At 39.8% G+C, this 23,617-nt stretch overlaps 2 protein-coding genes across 3 annotated transcripts in view; one reads left to right on the top strand and one right to left on the bottom strand.

The window, feature by feature from the left end:
- Nucleotides 1-19,472, top strand: part of stat6 (signal transducer and activator of transcription 6, interleukin-4 induced) — a 24,333-nt gene extending 4,861 nt beyond the window's left edge. The window contains exons 2-22 of one of the 2 annotated variants that reach the window (XM_085261044.1): nt 5,278-5,423; nt 5,554-5,698; nt 6,017-6,097; nt 7,125-7,296; nt 8,896-8,996; nt 9,261-9,409; nt 10,057-10,173; nt 10,288-10,455; nt 11,331-11,418; nt 11,504-11,626; nt 11,797-11,889; nt 13,350-13,553; nt 13,628-13,722; nt 13,803-13,936; nt 15,425-15,574; nt 15,668-15,731; nt 15,811-15,855; nt 16,464-16,499; nt 16,682-16,744; nt 17,260-17,346; nt 17,450-19,472. In XM_085261044.1, coding sequence (XP_085117170.1) covers nt 5,290-5,423; nt 5,554-5,698; nt 6,017-6,097; nt 7,125-7,296; nt 8,896-8,996; nt 9,261-9,409; nt 10,057-10,173; nt 10,288-10,455; nt 11,331-11,418; nt 11,504-11,626; nt 11,797-11,889; nt 13,350-13,553; nt 13,628-13,722; nt 13,803-13,936; nt 15,425-15,574; nt 15,668-15,731; nt 15,811-15,855; nt 16,464-16,499; nt 16,682-16,744; nt 17,260-17,346; nt 17,450-17,477 — 2,277 coding nt within the window. In that variant the 5' untranslated portion in view covers nt 5,278-5,289 and the 3' untranslated portion in view covers nt 17,478-19,472. The remainder of the gene's footprint in view (nt 1-5,277; nt 5,424-5,553; nt 5,699-6,016; nt 6,098-7,124; nt 7,297-8,895; nt 8,997-9,260; nt 9,410-10,056; nt 10,174-10,287; nt 10,456-11,330; nt 11,419-11,503; nt 11,627-11,796; nt 11,890-13,349; nt 13,554-13,627; nt 13,723-13,802; nt 13,937-15,424; nt 15,575-15,667; nt 15,732-15,810; nt 15,856-16,463; nt 16,500-16,681; nt 16,745-17,259; nt 17,347-17,449) is intronic. The other variant, XM_085261045.1, reaches the window with a different exon arrangement.
- Nucleotides 19,245-23,617, bottom strand: mipa (major intrinsic protein of lens fiber a). Its single transcript, XM_085261047.1, has 4 exons — nt 22,901-23,617; nt 22,538-22,702; nt 22,338-22,418; nt 19,245-22,234 (listed from the first exon to the last, which is right to left on the bottom strand). The coding sequence occupies exons 1-4, from the start codon at nt 23,258-23,260 to the stop codon at nt 22,049-22,051; spliced, it is 792 nt and encodes a 263-aa protein (XP_085117173.1). The 5' UTR covers nt 23,261-23,617; the 3' UTR covers nt 19,245-22,048.

Here is a 23,617-nt window from a genome sequence, read left to right as displayed (position 1 = left end):
TGAAATAATTAGAAGTAATCTTTATTTACTGTCAGTGGTAGGAGATTGTGTTAGGAAGGGTGTGTATTTAGAAAGTGAAGTTAACGAAAAGGCTTAAAGGAGTCATTCTTCTTCCCATGAGCCAAATTATAGGATTTTCTCTAGTCATATAATTCGATTCGAGTTCAAAACAGTCGCATAAGAAAAGCAAATTTCCCCACATTGGTTTCTGAGAATGCCAGTGGAAAATGACCAGTTATGGTTTGACTACCCCGTAACAGATTTTATCATATATAATGATATGAACAGAAGGTCTTCAGGTAGGTCTGGGTTTTTCCCTATTTCACCCAGTAATGTTTATTCAGAAAAAATAGATATATTGTATCCCTGGTGAAAAGCTGAATATTTGTTTTTATTACACAATTTAAAGCGTTGAGCTGTGAAAATAAAAGGTTTTTTTTATGGCACTGTTTGTTTATGACAGCGTACCTTGACCTGGTGACACATTTCGCCATCAACACAACAGCAACAAGATGCGAATGAGCTTCTGCAGAAATGCTTTTTCTCTCAGTGTCTGTGTAGCAGTGCGTCTGTCATCCTTCGTATTTTGACTGAATTCACCAGGGCAGTCTGCAGACAGCGTAGTCTCTGAAACACTGCAAGCCTTCACTGGCCAAGGTTTTTGAATAATGCATTAACTGATAATAATAATGAATATGGAAAAGTAATACAAAGTGATAAAGTACAAAACATGTCCTGATGGATTCTCGTTTAAATTGTTACATTTCACAGCAAACGTGCCAGTCAGATAAATACTACTGTTTTCATTTGCTGATCATGCAGTGCTCCCGTTTAAGGGGGATTTCTCTATGCTGCACATTTTGGGTAACTTTATGAAAATGCAACCAGAAAAGACAATAATACTGTAGCCACGTGATAAAGATTTGCTTGAAAAAGCAAACTCCCATAAAATAATCTGTGTAGAATTGAATAATATGAGCAAGTTTACATGTTAGAAGACAATTTTAAGGGATCTCTTTCTTTAACTTTGTTCCACACTGTAGATCCCCCCGCCTCCCAACTGGGGAAACTCCCATGATATGACACGTCCACTCACATCTAGCCTATATTAGACATTATCATAGAAATAGGAAGTAAATATTTGGCCTGGCAAACGATTTCAGCCGGACCTGTTGCAGTTTTGTCATCTACGTCAACTTGTGAGGCCAAATAGTGACAGGAGAAACTTAATCATTCTGAGTTACTCTCAGGGGATAAATGCTGGAAAGCTGTTCAGCACATCAGAGGGATGTACGTGCAGCAGGCTCCTGATGTTGAGATAACGCTAGTATAATAATATTGTGTAATCACACAATACAAACATGCACAGTCTTGAAAAAAACAAACCGATTAGTGTTCTTTAATGGAAAAATGTTAAATAAATGACAGAAAATGTAGGCACAGAAAGCAAGGAATTGGCAGGCAGGCACGAGTTTCCACGTCTATCTACAAACTAGTGACATAAGGGGCAGGAACTTGCAGAGACCACTAAAAGCCTGAATTGGTAATCTGACAAATATGCTATGATGCTATTCTTTGATTGACTGCGACAGTTGTTTCTTAAACATCGGTGTTGTATTTTGCAACCCTCTGACTTGGCAGTAATTCAGTTATGTTTGTTAAGTAGCTTAAAGAGGAAAAGGCTAAGATAGTGATGGATTATACACTTAAACTCAAACAAAGTCATTATTAGGGTCTAATCTTTAACCCAACCAGTATAGCAAGTATAGCACGGCAAGGTTCTAGATAACTGAGAGAATAAGAACTTTGTTATAAACTGCTGCTTGACAGTGAAAACTGTCGAACAAATCAGCCTTTTGGCTACAACAAAGAGCCACGTTACAAAAGCCCTAACCCAGTATATAAACACAGGGCCAACGCAAGAGGAAAAGACTCAAATAATTCCATTGTCTTTTTCATACTCCTGCATACACCTACATAATTATAGCTCTAGAACCAGTTCAGTCAAAACACAAGAAACAAGAGCAGAAAGCCCTGTATTACAGCCTGTAGGGTTTTTCCCTCTGAGCTGTTTTGGGTTCTGTGTTGCCCAAATCTAATGTTACAGCACAACCAGAGGGACTAGGAACACGAAATCACATGTACATTGAAGTTATTTCTGTTATGCTGTTTCTATTTTATAGTAAAAATTCAAATTAAACATGTACATTGTGTCGGCTTCTTTGTGCATTTATTCATCAACCGATTTGCTATCATCTGACTAGTAATATTCAATCATATTCATGTAGGACTATGTCAAAGTTATAAAGTCCTTTACTGTTATAAACGTCTCTTCATAGATGGTTTCTTGGTGTCAGCATTAACAGGATCCAACATTACATTTACCATACATTTTCCGACCATGAATGAAGTGGGGAAATCAAACATCATATCTGTAGTTGCAGTCTTCATAAGCATATAAAGACTGGTCACTAAATGATCGTGTCGGGTTAGAGTGAGCTGCTCTCTACTAAAACTCTTAACATGATAAGTTTCTTCTGAACATTAAAACTGGCTGCATTGTTGTGTAATGATGCATGGCACCTAAGTATGTTGGGATTCTGTGACCTGAGGAGTGGCACTTTTGTGGAATAGACTTTTACTGCTGGATCTTATTTGGTCTGTATCAGATCAACAGCTTTGAATCTCTTGTTGTGTTCCTTTGGCTGTTTATGACTCATCCTTAGTGGTGTGTGTTGTCCTTATAGGGAAGGAGTGGGTTTTATGGGGTTTGTCAGATTTACAGCAATGTTTACGTGGGTGTTTCATATTAACGTAACGTCCACAAGAATGCCGGGACTTGGAAGAATTAGATTCCTGGAACAGGTAACAAGTCAATTCTGTTAGTTTTACGGATAAGCTTTTAGATTACAACCATGTTTAAACTGGGTTTTATTACTGTGTTTTGCTACATTGCTGTGTTTTTGTGTTTACAAAATGTCTGCACACAGACAGACTTCTACATTTGCCTTTGTGATTGTGCCAGTTACTGTTTTTAACATGCTGGCATTTTTAAAGATAACGATCTGAAAAGCTGTTTATATTTGACAAAGCTTTTGATAGCATGGTGAAAAGTGCCACAACACTGAGTGTCATGATTCGGCCGTGTGGCAGGCAGGATGAGGACCCAAATTGCAAACTCACAGACACGGGGGATAAACTCAAAATGCAGCTTTATTGCTGACAGGTGATAAACAATAACGATGATACAAAAGCAATGCAAAACTACACTAAACTGGGAAAAGCTAAAGTAACATATACCGGAAGACACGGGGAGAACCACACACGGCATGAGGGAGAACGCGACGCCGAACAGAGGGAGACTCAGACAGAAATACACAGAGGGTAAACGAGGAAAGTGGGCACACACGGGGAACACAGGTGATACTGATAATCATAACGAGACAGGGCGGGGTGAACTGAACATGACATGTACAGGCACAGAGGTTCAGACAGGAGGAGAGAGAGCACGGGGAAAACAGACATAACGGGCTGGGGAAACATGGAATAAAACATAAGGAGAGACGAGGGCTCACAGATACACAGAGGGGCACACAGGGGGTAAAAGCCATGAAGGGAAAACACTTAGGGAACAACACAACAGGGCAACTCAGAAAACATGGCCTAAATAAGGAACGAAATACAAAAATACAAGGAACTAAGAATACTGGGCCCACATGGCCCAGGACCATGACACTGAGATGATGCATTTTTTACATTTTCAGTAAAAGATAAATGTGAGACTACAACATAATAAAAATTGATGGGTTTTTTTTATATTAAAGAGGCTCTTGAAGCAGTGCACTTTGTCAAAAGTTTGCTATTCAAAATGCAAAAACATACATGTGAATATGTAACACTGCAAACGCAATTCAATACACACGTGCACACTCACTAATCTCTGCAGCTGTGGAGTGATAGTTGCTGGATTTGAGGAATTCTGGCTCGCTCGGTGGAAACGCTGTTACGCAATGCTTTGTTTTGTCAGTTAAGATACAAAAGTTTAAAAAAAAGTTGCTCAATGTTACAAAACAGAAATCGTGACTCGGGAATGGCAGTTTTCTTGCTTGTGTCACACCGCCTTAAAAAGCGTATCATTTCTGTTGGAGAGGTCCTACAACAGGTGACTCATGTTTCCACCAACTTACATTAATAATGAATCAGGAAATCCTTTTCAACTTACATAATTACAGTATTACTGTCAAAAGATATGCAAGGCTTTGTATTACAGTGAAAATCAAACGGCTCATCAACATGCCAGTCGGAAAGTTTAACTTATGGTCAACTGTCTGACTTTCATGTTAGCTTTAGAAAAACAAGCGTGCGGTTAGACTGTAGTTGGTTGATCCCAGCAGGATCATTTAAAAACATTTGTATCTCCGCAGCTGTGCAAACTGTTTATGAACAGCGTATGTGCATGTTTGCTACTGGCGCAGTTGAGCTCTGATATCTGTTGCAGATATTACAAATTAATTAAAAATAATCAATTTGTTGCTTTGTTATGCTATTCAGTGGATCCTTAGTATGACCAACCAATACTGGCCTATCACAGAGATTCACAGTTACTGTTGTTTTGCTTATGTGCTGTCTGGTATGCAGCGAAGGGCGACTAGTGATAGGTAGGAAATAAAATATGGTGTCAACAGAGCAGCTCAGAGTTTTTTTTCTCATTGTTTAAATGTGCTCAGGCCTGCTTTCAGCACATGTTGCAGAGTTGGCTGAACAGATGGTTGTTAGGGCTAAAGGGGTATCACAGCAATGGCTGGCTTGTTTATAAAAACACGAACAGTGTTACATACTGCATGTGTATGTATGTATAGAGATGAAAATCATATTGGGTGATAAATTAAAAAAACCTAACCTTTTCTCCATAAAGAGTGACGCTGACCTAAAAATTCCAGCTCTTGTCTCTTTGACAAACATTCAGATAATTTTGATCTGTATTCTCTTTCTCCCTCTGGACCCATAAAGCAGTGGTTAACACATTAGCCTAACAAGGAAAAGCTCTCTAGTCTGATCCCAGAGGAGGCACAGCTCCCTTGGTTGTGTCAGGATGGACATCTAGAGTAAAAAATCAAATCAAACACTACAGACTGTAGCGTCTCCTGGTGAATGAAGGAGCACCTCAATGTTGATATGCTGTTAAATCAGAAAGATGCGCTGTTTAGTTCCACTGTGTTTAAAAAAAAAAAAGTCATGGGAAAGGTTAGAAACATGTAATTTCTTTTTACTCCCTAGCCCTGCGTGATCATGGCCCAGTGGATCCACATGACCCAGATATTGCAGCATCTGCCTTATGAGACAGTCAGCAGCCTCTATCCACCAAACACCTTCCCGATTGAAGTCAGGCATTACATATCTGAATGGATAGAGAACCAACGATGGTATGATGCACACACATACTGTACATGTACATGCTTGTATAGTTTATATATACACATTATGCATGTTTATTCTTAATAAATATTGCATGTGTTTATTCATAAGGGACTGTGTGTGTGTGTGTTCTCACAGGGAGGACTTTTCACAGGAAAAGGTAGAGCAAGAGAGTCAAGCTCAAATTCTGTTGGACCAGGGTATCAGCATGATGCAATCCGTTGCTCAGCAGAATGCCAATGTTGTCGAGAAGATGAAGCTGATGCAGATGAGCAGGCACATGGTAATAAAGCCAAAGAAACTATCAGTTTTTTAAAAAAGAAAGTGACATTTTATTTGAGTTTATGGGCTTTACCATCACCCATAAAATTTCACCTTTGCAGAAATTCCTGTTTAGATTTTTCAACCTTCTGCAGCATTTGTTGCTTGGACTTCAAACTTCTGAAGAATGCAAAAACCTTGGTAGACTTTATGACAACTTTAGAAACTTCCTTAAAGCTGCTACAACATACATGTTAGGAATGCATTGTCTTTGATATCATTTGCATTCATTATTGCATTGCATACTTATAATTAGTGGTATTATTTGCTTATTTTACAGGAACTGTTTCACCAGCAGCCACTGAAGTTTGCACTGATGGTCAGAGACCTCCTCAGGCAGGAGAGGGCTCTGATAAATGGAGTAAGTCCCTTTTATGTTAAGTCTAACTAAAGTTTTTTTCCAAAGGCAAACGTATTTATCCCTCAAGTTTTTCCACGTCCTCACCTCAATTCTGCCTATTTTGGCGATCTCTCGTTTTCGTCCTTATGTTGATACTGTGATTATTATTCCTTATTATTCAGACGTGTTGTTATATTTCCAGGGTGGTTACATTTTAGGGTTTCATAGGGGTTTTTGATTACAACGTACCCACTGCATAGATTTCCTGCTGAAACGTAAATCCCCAGTAGTAGCAACAGTTCAAATCCTTGATATTAAAGCATCTTTGAGTCTGTCAATAGGAACAGTGTTATTGCAGGTGTGGCAAGTTGGTGAGGTGGAAATGGGGGGAGGAAGCAGAGAGCACAGATTTAAGTGGAGGCTGATTGGCTCTGATTGAACTAGAGTAACTATTTCATTATTGAGATTGACAGTGTGGGAAAGTGGTAGTGAGAGCGAGCGGTTTTAAGAACAGAAAAACAGCCTAACACCCACGAAAGCAGATAGGTGTCTGATTACAGATCTTCCTTAATGAACTTCATATCTGTTAGGTAGAGGAATTATCTACCAGAAGAGGCGTTGGTTTTATGCAATGAGTGGCAATAAAATTTGTGTAGTTATTTAAAAAACAACATTATTTTCTTTATATAAAAGAAAATGAGTCATGAGTCATAATTCATGCTGACCTGATACTTGTGTTTTTGATCAAATCTAACTTGCATTTCCAAATATGTCATATTGCAACATAAAACAGCTTAGCTCTTCTTAGAAATCCCCACAAGACATCATTGTTTCAAGTTTACTTCTACCCTTATAAAAATACACTGGTGATAGCTGGCAGTCACAAGCCACGAGGTTATATCTCAGGGGGAACCAGGTGAAGCTGATGTGTTTACCAGATACAGTTTATGTTTAATTGTGTAAACTATTGTGTAAAAAAACCCACAAAAGCAAAAAAGGTCAAGCTGTGGTGCTTTGCAAGTCCATTTAATGTTTTTTCTGTTTATAGACCTCCCCTGCACAGTACCCAGCGTACCCGACGAACGATATGTCCAACAAGCAGGACGTGGACCAACTGGTCCTGAAGGTGCTCGAAGTCCAGGAGATCCGAAAAAAGATGCACCAGATACAAGAGGAGCTTAACTGGGAGAGGCAAAACTTTGAGAGTGCACACTCACAGGGTAAACGCATGTTTTCCTTTAGCAGTACATGAATGATTACATGCCTTAGATACCGTAAGCAGTCAGAGCGCAGTAATAACTGCCAAAAGACTTCAACGGCAAAAATACAGCTTACATCAACAGAGTTCCTGTTTTTCAAGGTTAAATCATAATCTCTTTTTATTGTCTGCTTCCTTTTCTTCTGAGTCTGTTCAGCTATTTTAATTCCACTTGTTAATTTTTTTGGAGGATTTGTTTTTAAATGCTTGAAAAAGAAAGAGTTTTCATAAAAACTTTATTTAGAAGATCATTCTCTGGCGGCGACATGAATTAAAAAAATCCAGGTGCTGCGAATGGAGCGCTAGCTGGTCTGCTCAGTAGGAAGTGGCAGATGTTATCATTTTTCAAAGCAGAATAAGTAGAGATGGCACAGTTACGTGGATGTTGGCGTTTTTTTGTTTTTTTTTAGATACCTTAACCCCATTGTCTGGGGATGTTGCTAGTGATATTTATTTTTATCTTTATCTGATTTGATGTGTCAAACCGTTTTTGAGGTCAAGCTTTGTCTAATTATATACAAGACTTAATGTAGTAAGATCAAATGTGAAGCACTCACTCACTTTTTGAAGACCCAATAAAACTGAATGATCAATAGAGGAGGTGCTGCCCACTACCAAAGGATTTCTAGGTGGTGCTTTTTGTTTAATGTTGGTCATTTGACCCTCATCATAAACAGTACTTGCATGATGTTCTCAAAGAAGTATGATTAGATATCATTTTTTATTATGCATTTAATTGTTCAAGCAATGAAGCTGTTGGAACCACAAGGTTGTTTTGTTTGTAGGGCTGCAGCTACTGATTAATCAGAATCAGAATACTAATCCCTAAGGAAATGATCTGTTCTATATTTCTGATAAGAAAGCTATTAAAACAGCTGAACAGTCTAGAGTACGAAGTAAAGGACAAAGAAAAAAGTAAGAAAAAGTTGGAGCAAATGAAACAGGCTGCATGCTATTTTAGTAATAGTTACTTTGGTAATAGAGTAATCTATCAATTATTCATTTTATTATTCAAGTAACTGGATAAAAATACTTTTGTCTTAATAATGACTGATAATAAACATTCAAAAGAGAAAAAACAAGAGTTTTTCAGAATGAATGAACACACATATGCAGTTAAACCCTTTGATTGTACTCATGTGCCGTACTGAAATTACACTTTTTAAAGAAAGCATTATGCAAACGTTTTTTTCAAACGCGTACATCCAAACTTGAATAAGTGGGGTGTTGAGTGGGGTTACAATGTGGCTTTTTCACTTAGGCATAATTCAAACATTAGACATTAGGTGCGCCCCACTTTTTGCAATGTGATAGTTACGATAGGCTCCAACCCTCTGTGACCCTTTTTTAGGTCTCCAACATAAAAGTCAGTCTGTCAAAAGAAACTCACCTTTAGGTTGTGCAATCTTTTCTTTGCCAGAAAGCTTGTTTCTGAGGGAAAAAAAAACGTTTTCTACGTACAGCACAGGAATTCCATTTTATTATTTAACTTAAAGCAAAGCAGCATTTCCCAACAATGCAGGAAAGACTCGACATGTCATGTTGCTTCTTGTTTTAACAGGGTCGTTCCAGCAGAATGGACTTGATTCTGCAAATGCAGAAATCAAGAAACTTCAGACTCACATCCAACAGCTGGAGTACAATATACAAGCAATGGCCACGGTGAGCCAAGGGCTTATGTTACCATCATCAACATTACTGGCATCCTCGAGAGAAGTTAAACTAAATGTCTTTAGAAATTTTCAGGTTATTAACACCAAAGAACAAGACGAGATCTTCATCCCGTTTAATTAAACCTGTTTGATTTTTTGATGTTCCTCAGCTCATTTAAATATACTGGTAGTTAATAGATAAACAGTTATTACTTGATTACTTGTTTTCAGTTAATAATCAAATTGCAATGTGTTTGGATTCTGGTTTTTGTAGAAACGTTCACAGCTGCTGAAGGAGTCTATGGAGCTGCTGGGCATCTGCCAGAACCGATTTCTTAACAGGCTGAACGAGTGGAGGTGGGAGCAGCGCAAAGCAGCCATAGGATTTCCTTTTGATGACAACCTCAGCCCCCTGCAGACCTGGTGAGCTGCACACCACTCCACTGTTTGTACTCACAGCCTTTGTGGTATTGGTTTATGCCGTCCTGGTTAAAACCCATGATTCAGTGTCTTTGACACACTTGTTTTTATGTTCCAAGTTTAACACTAAAAAGAGGGCACCTTTATGCACACAATCCAGTAACATACCGCACTCTCGTTTAAGAGATGGATTTTTGAAGTCTGCATATTTTCAGTGATTTTTGGATTTATTTGAAAACTTTATTGATCAGTATCCAGATGTAGCAAAGTCGGCCTGGCAGTTGGTTTGATCTGTTGTTTCAGTCTTCATTTTGCTCAAATATGAATTATTAGAACTTTTGGATGGATTGCAGTTGGATGAATTTGGTGATCTCCAATCTACCATTAGAGTCAAGTCCTTTTTTATATCCCTCCTCAGGATCAACTGTAATCACTTTCTTGAATACTTACCAATTCTTACCACCACTTACTGGACACTCCAATGACTCCATCAGATTTCAGCTTATTTAACACAGACAAAAAATCTCTGATGGAGAATGACTGTATGAATTATAAATGTATAAATTGGTCAATTATTAAACAAATATTTTGCATTTTTTACCAGCTTGGGTGTTTGTGTTTTTGCTTTCTTTCTATACTTTCTCTGTTAGGGCTGAGCAGCTTCTTGGGATGAATGGAAACCTGAGACAAGAGCTGATGCTGACTGGGGAACTGACCTCGGAGCTCCAGGAAGGGCTGTCACAACTTGTGCAGGTTTTGATTGAAAGGTAGCACAGTCCCATTGTTTCCTTTCTTGTCTCACAAACAGCAGTGTAAAGGAATCACTTTATTACCTTTTTTAAAAAGAAGAAGACAGTTGTCTAACTCTGTAACCCTTTCAGCTCTCTTATAGTGGACAAGCAGCCCCCACAGGTGATAAAGACACAGTCAAAGTTCTCCACAACTGTGCGATATCTGCTGGGAGAGAAGGTAGCTCCTGGGAAGCCTGTGTTGGTGAAGGCGCAGATCATTAATGAAATACAGGCCAGGAACCTGGCAAATGTACATGGGTGAGTCGTGTGTTTCTGGGCTGGAATCTGAAATCCCCTCACACTTTGACAGAATATCCTCACTGTGGCAAATTGTGAGGGAAGAAATAAAAACTGTGATCAAGCTCCATCGCTGGGTCTCTCCTCTGCTCTCTGTCTCTGTCATGGATGCATAAGAGGTGTAGGTCTGCGTGTCTGCTTCCCCAAAGGTGCCACACAGAGCAAATAGGCCACAAAGAACCTGCAGAAAATTGTGCAGAGCAAACAGAGCATGGGACAAGATCTAACATGTACTTGATGTTGCAATCTTCCCCACATCGGAAGTGTGGAAACTATGGGCATGTTTTCTTATTCTTTATAGCACAATTGGCAGGAAACATTCACACCTAACTTTCAAAGCTCTTCTAAAGCTCCTGTTATTTGCTGTGTTGTTATTAAAGTTTAAATGTTGTGTTCACAGTTAAATTAAAATCACCAAAATTCTTAAAATAATTATTTCCCACATTATTTTAACACAATAATGTAGATACATAACAGAAATCAGCTGCAACCATTTATTATTTACTTGAAAGGCAAAGGTGTGAGTAAGCCTAACTATACAATTGTAGCGTTTATCTACAGTAACATTAACAACAGAGTCAGCTGTTTGGTTAGATTTATTAGTTAACACTGAACACCTCATATTGTCAACAAGCATTTCTGCTGTGTAAATTTGATCTGAGGCTGTGCAGGATGTATGTCACGATCTTGTTTGTTTTTTTAGCATCTTGTAGATTAGCACATAATTAAATCAAATTAACTACAGAGGTTAAAACTTTAAGTGGTTAATATCAAGGTACTGACTATCCAGTATTTGTATGAGGAAATAACTGACAATAAAATGATGTTACCTGCAGTGATAATGTTGGTGAACTCATCAACAATTCGGCCGTCCTAGAACACAACGCAGCCACCAAGAGCACATGCTCCAACTTCAGAAACATGGTATGTGCGGGTCTACATTTACAGCTCATATTTGATTGACGTTCAGCATCGTTGGGAAATGCAAACTTTGTTTTTGATTTAACAGTCCATCAAGAAAATCAAGAGAGCAGACAGAAAAGGATCAGAGTCTGTGACAGAGGAGAAATTTGCCCTCCTGTTCTCCTCAGAGATCAACATCACAGGCTGTGAGACTCCGTACAGGATACAGGTTTGACCCTATCCGGCATTCTGACTGTTGTTTAACTGTTCACATTACACAGTTGACTTGAGTTATTTTGCTAACTTATGATCTGTTTTGTTGAATGCATGCTGAGCACACATACGGTGTAGTTATGGTGACTTTAAAGGGGTCGGGTAACGTAACATGTCTGATTACAGGTGATCTCTCAGCCAGTGGTTGTTATTGTTCACGGCAGTCAAGACAACAATGCTGTGGCCACCATCATATGGGACTGTGCATTTTCTGAGCGAGTAAGTGTGAAGTTCTTCTTTTGATTTTTCCTTTTTACATTTAGTATTGCAGCTTGTCTTTTCTGCTGTTACAAGTGTTTGAAAGCTACAACATACAATATGTGCTTCATACTCTCGACTTGACCCCTGAACTGGAATTCAGCAGGGACTGGCGAGGCATTATATCAACTTCCCCTTGCGGTGGAAGAAACACAGAGGCAGCTGTTAGGAGGTGACTGTTGCTTATAAAATGCACAAATGCAGAAGCAGCAGCTAACAGCATATCCTTTATGCCTTCGATGCTTGTTGGCTCCTGGGAACACGAGGCGGGTCTGGGCCCGCGCTGGAGAGTCGGCGCAGTGGCAGGATGGCTGCTGTGTTGCCTGGGATTACTCCTCATCCCCTACCCAACCCTGTTGCTGGTCACATGCTCTATAATGTTGTACTGTGGACATTTCTGTGCTTTCTGTGCAGAGGAGTTTTTTTGTTTCCTGTTCTCATGCTGCCTCCTACAGCCCAGCATGAGTAGAGGTCTCTTTTTTTCCTCTTGTACTTTCCCATTGTAGTGAATATTTCAGTGATTTTTCCTGTAATGCAACCGTCTCTGACTTGCATCCCCATGTGATGTCTGTGTTGTGTGTGTAAGGTCAGGGGCGGGGTTCATTCCACTGCAGGGCAACCTGCCACTGCATGTGGCAAATAAAAATTGAACTTTCATCCATCCATTCGCTTCCGCTTATCCTTTTCAGGGTCGCGGGGGGCGCTGGAGCCTATCCCAGCTGTCATAGGGCGAGAGGCAGGGTACACCCTGGACAGGTCGCCAGTCTGTCGCAGGGCCAACACACAGGGGCAGACAACCATTCGCACTCTCATTCACTCGTTCTCTCATTCACACCTAGTGGCAATTTGGATTATCCGATTAACCTATCCCCACAAGCTGCATGTCTTTGGACGGTGGGAGGAAGCCGGAGTACCCGGAGGGAACCCACGCAAACACGGGGAGAACATGCAAACTCCACACAGAAAGACCCCGGCCTGATGGTGGAATTGAACTCAGGACCTTCTTGCTGTGCGGCAACAGTGCTAACCACCGTGCCACCGTGCTGCCCAAAAAAAATTGAACTTGAACTTTAAATAAGAGGTGTGGCAGCAGTCATGTGGAAAAAATATGAGTGCAGTGACACACTTGACCCAATGTCCTGAACTTGGCAAGAGTTGAGTGTCCCTAGAGCCCGTGTGTGGGAAAGTGGAAATGTCATAAAAATAGAACATAAATAAATAGCAGACATTTATCATGAGGGAATAAACGCAGTTCACCAAAATTCTAAAGTCTGCATTTAACATCCATAATAGTGCGTTTATATATTTTCCTTTTTCTCTTTCCATTTTAAATTTGGTTTTACTCGTCCCCTCACAAATTTAAAAAAAAAATATGTGTATCAGTGTTTTCGCTTTATCAGCCTTTATGTCACTGCCATCAGGACAGAGTACCCTTTGTGGTGCCGGACCGCGTGCCGTGGAGGATGATGTACAACACTCTCAACAGCAAATTTACATCTGAGGTTGGGACGCAGCACAACCTGGACCAGTACAACCAACACTTCTTGGCACAGAAGGTCTTTGATAAGCCCGACTTTAATGAGGATTTCAGCAACATGATGGTTTCCTGGGCCCAGTTTAATAAGGTTCGCATGTGCTTATATTTGCTGGCACAGGTCACTTTGACCCACAAATCTTACGGTGCCTTTCAACATTACAGGAGGTTCTCCCAGGTCGACCGTTTACCTTCTGGCAGTGGTTTGAGGGAGTAATGGAGCTGACCAAGAAACACCTGAAGACATACTGGAGCGAAGGGTAGGAAGATTCTGCTGCTGTTTCACCAGTGAATGTCAATAGCCTGTGATAAAAAAGCTTACAGTGTTTTGCTCCAACAGGCTGATATTTGGTTTTATTGGGAAGCAGCATCTCCACCTGATTCTCAAAGACAGGCCCAATGGAACATTCCTGCTTCGATTTAGTGACTCGGAAATTGGAGGCATCACCATCGCTTATGTGTCTGCTACTGAAAGTAAGTGTTGACAGACCACTGGTTAATGTTCAGTTCAATGTTATCTCAGCACCTAAAGCAATGTTAATCTCTTTGACTAATAATTTCCATCATAGTTTTCGTCAACAACTTGTTTTTTTTTTCCTAACAAAAATAAGACGATAACTAAATAAAAACTAATGCACGACGACAAAAACTATGATGACACTTTTGTCGATGAATAAAAACACGATGAAAATGTTCCTGAGTCATGGGATCCAATCAGAACTAATTAAGTTGTGTACATAGGCGGGACAAGTTTGGAAGTGATTGAATCGTTAAATCCTTGTGGAGTCAGGTTAGATGCACACGTCTGATCTGCTGCCAAGAAACAGGTGCTCCCTGTTTCTCACGAAAATGTATCAAAATGTTATAAGAGAATAGCAGACATGTGACCACATTTCACATTTAATGTCAGGGAAAATAAGACACAGAAATCAGATTTAGTCTAGGATAACTCCATGATATTTAGTCTACGAGAACCAGACTGAAAACAATTTAGATGTTTAAATTATGACTAAAACTAAATGACATTTTAGTCAAAAGATTATGAATAAAACGAAAGCAAAATCTGCTGTCAAAATGAACACTGACCTAAAGGATAAAGGCCACTCTTCCGAGGATGCCAGTTTTCAAATTTTGGACAGAGAAGACAGATGGTTTGAAAGAGGAGTGAAACAGGGGCATCTGTGTTCTCTGTGAACAACCATCAAACAGAGCAGGTGGCTTAAGACACCAACTCTCTGCCACCTACTATGCAGTCTCAAGCTTCACTGATATGTTGCTTTCAGGTGACCTCAATAGTTCACGTGATAGCATAATGCAAGTTCTCACAGTGGTTTCACCTGCTCTTCTATGTTGAGCCTGTCTGCCTCTCATGTCAAAGCAAGAGGTGGTCCACTAGTTTTCCTGATTCCCTTTCATACTGAAGGGTGTTCCTCCCAAAGTGCAAGTGCAAGAAGAACATCTTGCATTCAGGTGACCTCAAAAGGTCACATGATAGGGTGAGGCATTATCTCACAGGGGTTTCACCCAAAATCTCTGTCAGTAATGACCCACGCTTTTACCTTGTGATGGGATTAAAAGTGGGTCAGTGACCTTCGTAAGAGATAACCCCAACTAGGGTTGAAATACCTGAGATTCTCCACCTTTTGGTTGTAGAACATAAGAGGTGATAAGAGGTGAAACGTATTCAAGAAACTTAAAGAAGTCAGTCACTTTCTTTCCAAGCTCCTTATGTGCACCTGCTAAAAATCTTTGACAAGCTTGAATCTCAGTGACCTTGACCTCAAGAAAATCACCTACAGTTTTCAAATTTGTACCAAAGGTGCATCTACTAGGAGGCTGAGGGGTAGCACTGTTGGCAGCCAGTACTTTTGAGTAAAATATTTGCATTTTACACTGCATTTCGACTCGTTTTGCAATTGGCGGTTATAAACATGACGTGACAGATCAAACTTTTTTTTCCAGATGGGGGACAAAAAATCCAAAACATCCAGCCTTTCACCAAGAGAGATCTTGAGATCCGTGGCCTCGGGGACCGCATCCGCGACATTGACCACATAACGTATCTGTATCCTGAATTTCCTAAACATGACGTTTTCAGAAAATTCTACACAGGTAATGGTTGTCCTGTACAAAGACAGTCATATGTTCTCAGTTTAGGAAAAGAAAGTGAAAGTAAAAAACTAACCTCTTTTTTGTGGTTTGAAGCAGAGCCTACGTCGTCCACCAACGAGGGTTACATCCCTGTGTCTCTCCAACTTAAAGTCGGCATGTAAGGATCTATTCATAACAAAATAATACATATAGGGAACATGTCATGTGTATGTGTGTGTATCTTTTTATGTGTGCAGGGATGCCCAACGCCCAACTTCCAGTACACCATCTTCCTTCAACATGTGAGTGTCACTTGTACAGTCTTTGGTACAGTATTTCCATACCACCAGCTCTGCTATTTAAGGAAGAGTCATTTAGCACAGGCAGCAATTACATGAAAGGTGTAGTTGCTGCCAATGCTACCCATTTATAGTCACAATTATACTTACAATGAAATCTATGAGGTCATCTGTCATGAAAATAAGAAAACACAAACATTTTAGTGTTTAAAGCTAAAAGTTATTGAAGTTTTAGATAGATAGATATGTTTTTTTATAAAACAGTGCATTTGAAGGTTCATCGATAACAACAATAATTATATTTTAACATTAATGGTAATGAACAATACTGTTAATTTAAGGTAGGTGTGGCATAAATATCACATTAGGTGGTGTAATTAAACATCCTGATTTATGCTTAATGCCATAATGCACTGAAGCTTCAAATCTAGAAAATATACTTCAGTTATGACAGATCATGTTTCATTTCATGTCTCATTTTGTTTTTGTTGTTAATAGTTAGAAAAGATAATGTTGCAGTAGCTGTGCTGTTGGACTGTTTGCCTTTTTTGTTTCGCTATCTTGGACTTTGGTTACACTTCATATTATGTGCTTTTATTTTGTATGTCCAGGGATACCATGCCCTCGCTTCACTCTAGCTTCAATGTGTAAGTGTTGCTTTTATGTATTTCTCTTTTATACTCAACATCCACACCAATTACTTAATTTAAATCTTTCAGTGTTTTTCTTTTAAATAACTGATTGACCCACTGTTTTTTTTTTCTACTGATCTGGACTTTCCTTTTGCTTCACATTGTGTTCTTACCTTTCATTTTACATACATTTGCAGGGAGCCTATAGCCCCAGCACCTATAGTACAAGGGCCTGAAACCTCACAGAGTAGCTTCTCTATGTAAGTATCAAGCCTACACATTTTTTTAATCTCATTTAGAGCAATCTGTTCATATTAACCAGTGATAATGTGATAACTCTATATATTTCACTTCCGTACCACGCACTCCCTGTTTCAACATAAATATCTATAAATTATCAGAAATGATCAGATATTCAGATTCTGGGCACAAAAAATATTGAAATGTGAACAACTTTGTTTGAATATTCTTTATTGCGTCTTGAAAACAGCATATCTACAGGAAACACACTGTTGTGTACCACATTTACGATGCTACTTGACAGTCTGTGTAATGTAAATAAAATGTGAAAACATTTTATTTACATTAAACGGTGCCACGGAAATAAACATCTATACATGTGCGTGTATTCCTGCTTCACATCGCGGTTCATCTTTCATGGACTCACTACATCGCACATTTATCTGTGAATCTATATCGTGGATTTCTGCGGTCTATACGTATTTTTATTATTTTTATTATTTTTGTGGTTTTTAACTATTGCTTCTTCTTTCAGGCAACAGTTCCCGTCACCGTTCAACTCATCAGAGTTCTCTGATGAAATAATAGATGGTGCAACAACAGCTCCTGGCCTGGAACCCATGTACGTTTTTTTTTTTTTTTGGGTTAATTTCTGTAAGACATCCATTGCAATGGTGACTGATTATTAGACAGTAACATCTTACGCTTGCGCTCTCTTTTTCTAGGCTACCAGATTTGAACTTTTTCGATTAATCTAGAGTCTTCCTGTGGGCTGTGCAAAGAAGAAGCCGGCTAGAGATTGAAGCCAGACTTGTGTCATGTAACAAACGTGCCACCATTTGAGCAGATTCTCTTCCTTGACTCTCAACATCTAAAGTTTGGACTACGACCAGTGAAGATTTTGAGACAAACTTGATTTGTCTGGGGCTCAACATGTTAAGAAAGAGGAGAAAATCAGTTTAAATCCAAAGTAAAACTGAGAACAAACCAGAACAAAAATGCTTTTTTTGCAGCCATCTGTGCCTTTGTGTGCATGTCAACAAGAACTTGCCTAGTGGCAGGTCTGTTAATGTCTTTTCTTTTTGCTTTTCTTTTCCCTTCTGTTGTGTGTGTGTGTGTGTGTTTCTTTGCTTGTATTTAGGAAAAGATTTGGATTACTGTACAGACTATAGCATTTTTCCAACAGTGGCTATAAGTGTGACAGCGGGTATAAAAAGGGCAAGGGCACATGACATTGCTGGCCAGTGGACTTTAAGACACCAGGGGATTTTGTTTTATTAGTGTTTGGAGTATATTGCATGTTGGTCTATTTTAGTCATACATTGTATGTAACCCTTTGTGTTTTCACTTTTCTCACAGTATATTATTCATTTAGTCTCTGCATATAGCGCATGGTAAATACTCATTAAGGAATAAACACCTTTTCTGGCAGTGGTGACTGTGAGACTGTCACAACACTGACAGACTGCGCAAAATGTCAGAAGTTATGAAGGGTGATGGGCAAAGTTTATATTAGATCTACTGTATGTCAATTAAAAATTCAATTTTGTGTTTTCTGTTCTATCAAACAATTTCTTGTTTAATGTCAGCTGATACTTAGTAGTTCTAGTTTTATTGTTTTCAACGAACTTTGTGCCACTGTGCGTGTTTTTTTAAGTTTTTTTTAAGGCCCAAGCATACTAAAAAAATACCAAAGAAGAGTCAAAGTAAAAATATATTTTCAAACCGATTTCCCCTTATTTCCCTTTATTTTCAAGCACAACAATAATGTTATTAAGTAAGCAGTTCAGGAAAACAGACAGTTAAATCCATAGACGTTTGGACAATAATAGAATCTTTGTAGTTTTGCCTCTGTACACCACCATGGGGGATTTTTAAATCACATATTCAAGTTGTGATTGAAGTGCAGACTTGTAGCTTCAAATGGAGGGGTGTAACAAAAATATTGCATTAACAGTTTGGGAAAGTACTGACATTTAGAGGCTTAAAAATAACTAGATAAACTAAAATTTCTGCACTTAACAGGAAGGAAAATCGTGCTGTACTGGGCTGACATCAGGTGGTTGACTTGGCCATTGAAGTATAGCCTATTTTCTTTGCCTTTACAAACTCTTGGGTTGCTTTAGCAGTTTGCTTTGGGTCCCTTTGCAATGTGAAACACTATTTTAAACTGTTTTGCAGCATTTTAGATGAGAGCAGAGGGTTTGCCATGTAATATTCTATAAAAGTCTGTAATTCCTGATCATTTAATGCAATACTTTTGATAAAGTCTTTGAATTAAAGCTGAAAATCTGCACTTCAATCACATGTTGATTGTCAGGTTTAGAAACCCCTGGGGTGGAGTACAGATGCAAAACTACAAACATTGTGCTGTTGTACAAACGCCCATGGACCTAACGGTAATTCTGACACATTATAGTGTTTTCTCACTTGTCCGAGCTTTAATTTTTTTTTAAATTTTATTATGGCTGTTTTTATATGCATTGAATGTTAACCCAAACCAGTCATTCCCATAAAAGATGTTTTTACAACAAGTTTAGCACTACCTATCGTCACTGCCAGTGCTGTGCATGTTATCACATAACAGTGTGTGTTGGATGTTGAGAACAGATGTTATATGTATACTTAACCTTTCATATCTTGTGGAGTGACTTTTGTTTATATCACCCTGGGGATACTACTACAATCCTTATAGTCTTTCACTGTGGAGACAAATAAAATTTCACTTTTTCTGTAAATAGTCAAAAACATTTGTTTGAATTTATTTACAAGAAATTGGTCATTTCTCCCTTAAGTCAAGATCCATGAGTTATCACTGCACAGTGGAAAATATTCTTCAGTACAAGCAGCTGCGGACAGATGAATTACAGCTTTCGAGGTACACAATCTCATCTGATTTGTTTATGGAAATGATTCGTTTGGGAGTGAGAAGTGTGTTATTAACTATATGACGATTGCTGTATAAATATAAGAATTGCTTTATTGGTCTATGCTGACTGAAAGCATATATCTAAATCCTGTATTTCTTTTTATTACACTTACTCTAAAAGAAAGGAGACAAAACAGGAGTTGGAAACTTAATAATTTTCAGATTTTCTTTTAAATATAAAAATAAGCAATGGCATTTTGATTGGGAAGGTATGCCTGTTACCACAAAGGCTGTCTATTGAATTAAACCATATTGCTGTATAACATAACCAGCGTCGCTTCCATAATCCATTAGCCAAATGGGAGACATTGCATAGCTAGCGTATTATATTTCCTGTCTGTCCAGTTTCAACAGTCATGAAATTAAAAAAGAAGAACACTATACACTGTACATCACAAAGCTTTTTCCCCCCATTAGAAAACAAGTTCTAGTTTCAACAGGCCATTAAAATGTAATTTCTACTCAACCACTGCCAGGGAAATCACACACACACACACACACACAAAGATTATGTAGAGGAAGCAGAAAGAGAATCAGCTTACATATCTGGTTCAGTGACTGCTCTGGTGTAATTTGTAAAATGCTAACTTATCTCGGTACCTTGTCCCCTTCCCTCCATCCCAGCAGCTGAAGATGTTCCCTCATGACAGAGGAACAGAGTGGCTGCCTGGTGAACAAAGGGAGGAGGTAGGGTGAGTGAAGGAGGGATGGAAGAGAGAGGGGACATCAGGCCAATTCAACTTCAAAGTTCATTCTCTCATGTGTAGACTGTATGAAAATAAAGGTGTACATCCACCGCCCTGTACAAGCACACTAAAGAGTTCAGTCTCTTCCCCCAAAATATCCGAGGGCCTTGTCCAGTGAAGTGATCTCACTCTTTGAGAGCCACCCAGCACAGTTAAGAAAAGAGAAGTCACCAGGTGTTTGCTAACACCAGCAAGAAGCCGTCACACCTCATGCACTCTTTCATTTCTAACCTCAAGCTGATGTAGAACGACCCTTCAGTCATGTCAAACAGCACAGTCCAAAGAGAAAATGCTTGTTCCTGTCAGGTTTGCTCTCTTTGTTTTACCATGGCAGGCACGTGAAGGTAAAAGCAAACCAGTTTTACACACTTGTACATGAATATCTGGTAAGCGCTGCTTTAAAGCTTGGAGAAAAAAATGAACTCAGGAAGTCACCATCCAAAACAAATTCTCAGGAAGCTGTTTTGGGATATGGTGGAGGTTATGTAAACCAGCGGATTTCCCACTGAAATGAAATCATTAAAACAAACAAACAATGGTTAGCATATATGGGTGCAATAATACAATTTAGGGATTTGCAATTATAACTTCACTGAATTTCTGAAAGTTCAAATAATTTCACTGGGTGTTTTTGTTGTTTATTTTAATACAAATATGAATGTGAGTGCGTGTGCTTCACTAGATGAGACACAAACCTGGAACTGCCTGAATCTGACTGGATTCAAATGCATTGATGATCTTCAACTGCTATTAAAAAACAATAGGACCACTCTAAACATGGAATTGATTGAATTGGTGTATTGGACTTTTGTGGTTTTAGCGAGCGCAATAAAAAGGGAGCGTCTTTCTCTAAAAAAGCTGGCAAAATAGATGAAAAGAAAACTCAAAACACAAACAAAGGAATGATCAGTTAAAACAAACACACAAGCATACACATGCACACAGACACGCAAGCACACTGTCTTTCTCTCACTCCTCATCACGCATGCACTTGCACATAAGCCAAATAAATACTAGTGAAGTACAATAACTACATGTAATTTACCCAAAGTTCATGGAACAAAACAAACAAAGGGCGAGATCACACTGGATCAAAACGGGGGAAAAAAGCATTCAGAAGTCCACTGCTCTATTGTAGCGTCACTCCTAGCAGACTACAAAATAGGAAGGAGGGAAAAAATAGAAAAGAAAGAGAAAGGGAAGCAAAGGAAAGACAGCAATAGCAGCCCCTGTCCTGAGCAGTATATAGCCACCTGGTCAGCCAGGAGTGACTGACTCCCCACACCACAGGGCACAGGGTGCTTCTGTCAGTGGCAAGTCTTCTTCCAACCCTCCATCTTTGTCCTGTGATCCAAGGGGAGAAGAAGAAAATGTAGGATGGGTAGTGGTAAAATCAGAAAGGATGACCAGGGCTGTGGGTGCCCCTTTACTGTAAATCAGGAGGTCCAGTTCTAGATTCAAAAAAAGGAAAACAAAACGTTTGGGATCTATAGTAGCATGTGTTGAGACAGGGAGGAGGTATGTGTGCAAAAATAGTGTGTGGGCTGAGGATGGACCAGGAACTGAGGGTGCAGAGGGAGGCATGACAGGTGAGGGATGAGGTGGGCGGGAGGAGGGGGTTCAGAAAAGCCAATCTTCTAACTCCGGGCTTATAGGGCCTGTGTCTTGAGCTCGATGGGCTCCCCCCTGGTCTCCTGCTGGCCGTCGGCCTCTGGGGATCGGGCGCCCTTCAGTGTGGCGAGCCTCTCGGAGAGGCCACGGAAACGAGGGAACAGCATGAAGTCATACAGCAAGGCACCCATGGCACCACCAATCATAGGACCCACCCAGTACACCTGTTGTTTACAGATATGACAGAGAGCAGACAGTGTTGTTTAGTCTGAGGATGTCATGTTCATGCTATGGTGTGAAGTCATTTTGCAGATACAGTTATCTTACCCAATGGTTGACAAAATTCCTGACCAGAACAGCTGGAGCAAAGGACCTTGCAGGGTTCATTCCGGCGCCAGTGTAGTACATCTAGGTAAGAGAAAGAAGTCGGGATTAGGACTGTAAAGGTGCTTGTTTAGCTTGTTAGGATATCGTTGTATGAACCCGGAGTGTATTTTCAAGTTTATAGACCCCGGGTTGGTTTTTACCCCAAGAAGATGCCCCATGAGCACAGAGAAGCCAATGGCCAAAGCAGCAGAGCCCAGGCGTCCGTTGCGTCTCTCATCTGTCACAGCAAAGATGCAGACGACAAGCTGGAGGGTGAGGAAAATCTCAATTGTGGTGGCCATGCCCAAGCTGATGCCTGGCTGCAGCTGCAGAGGGAAAGACAGAGGGATGGATTGAACTGAGAAGTCAAGACAAACACTGTTTGAAATTGAAACAGACATTTAGCTTTCAATACATCCATCCAGTCTCAAGAAAGAGTGCACCTAGTTGTAAAGTATTTTAATTTATAGTTCCTTTCCGAGTATGGGAAAATGATAGGTAACAGCAGGTGACGGCAATCTTACCGTGTTCAGTGCCAAGTTTCCCCGCATGTTGTTGGGTGTGACCCCATAGAGCACAGCAGCACCAGCCAGCGCTCCGAGACACTGGGCAATGATGTAGAAGAAAGCACGGAACAGGGACATCTGAGAGCCAATCAGGTAGGCAAAGGTAACGGCTGGGTTGATGTGTCCTCCACTGATGTGGCCAATAGACTGGATGAAGGTGGCGGCCGCCAAACCAAAGCAAAAGGCAACATGAAGAACATTATGGGGCCCGGTGGTCCAGCGGAGGGCCGCCCCCAGCCCGAAGAACACGAAGAACATTGTGCCATAGAACTCAGCAAACACCGCCCGCCAGAAAGACATGGACCTGAACTCCCACATGGTGGCGAAAGGTCAAAAAGCAACTTCTGAGTGGAGGGATGAAAAGTCAACAACTAATCAACTAAAAGGAGAAGATGTTTCTCCACAGGATTGACTGAGTTTGACACTAAAAAACAAAGAGCAAAATTTGCTCTTAAACCGAAAAAAGACCTCTCTCAATCTAATAGCGACAAAATTTACACCTTACTAACTTGCAACTCTCGTGCAACTGCAAATAATCTGCTGTTCTGCTTTCTGTCATAGAGAGCTCCTGAGTGGAGCAGTACGCCAGTCTCTGCGCATCTATATGCCAACCCCGCTGGTTGTTAGTAGAAGAACATGGATAGACAAACGGTAAGCATGTCCTGCAGACATTCA

Source organism: Mchenga conophoros, linkage group LG20 (genome assembly GCF_057382185.1).
Source record: "Mchenga conophoros isolate Kocher_MC1m ecotype Shallow Benthic linkage group LG20, M_conophoros_male_GT1.1, whole genome shotgun sequence".
In the NCBI taxonomy this organism is placed as follows: Eukaryota; Metazoa; Chordata; class Actinopteri; order Cichliformes; family Cichlidae; genus Mchenga; species Mchenga conophoros.
The sequence above is the reverse complement of the archived record's forward strand: the minus strand, read 5'-3'. Positions and strand labels throughout refer to the sequence as shown.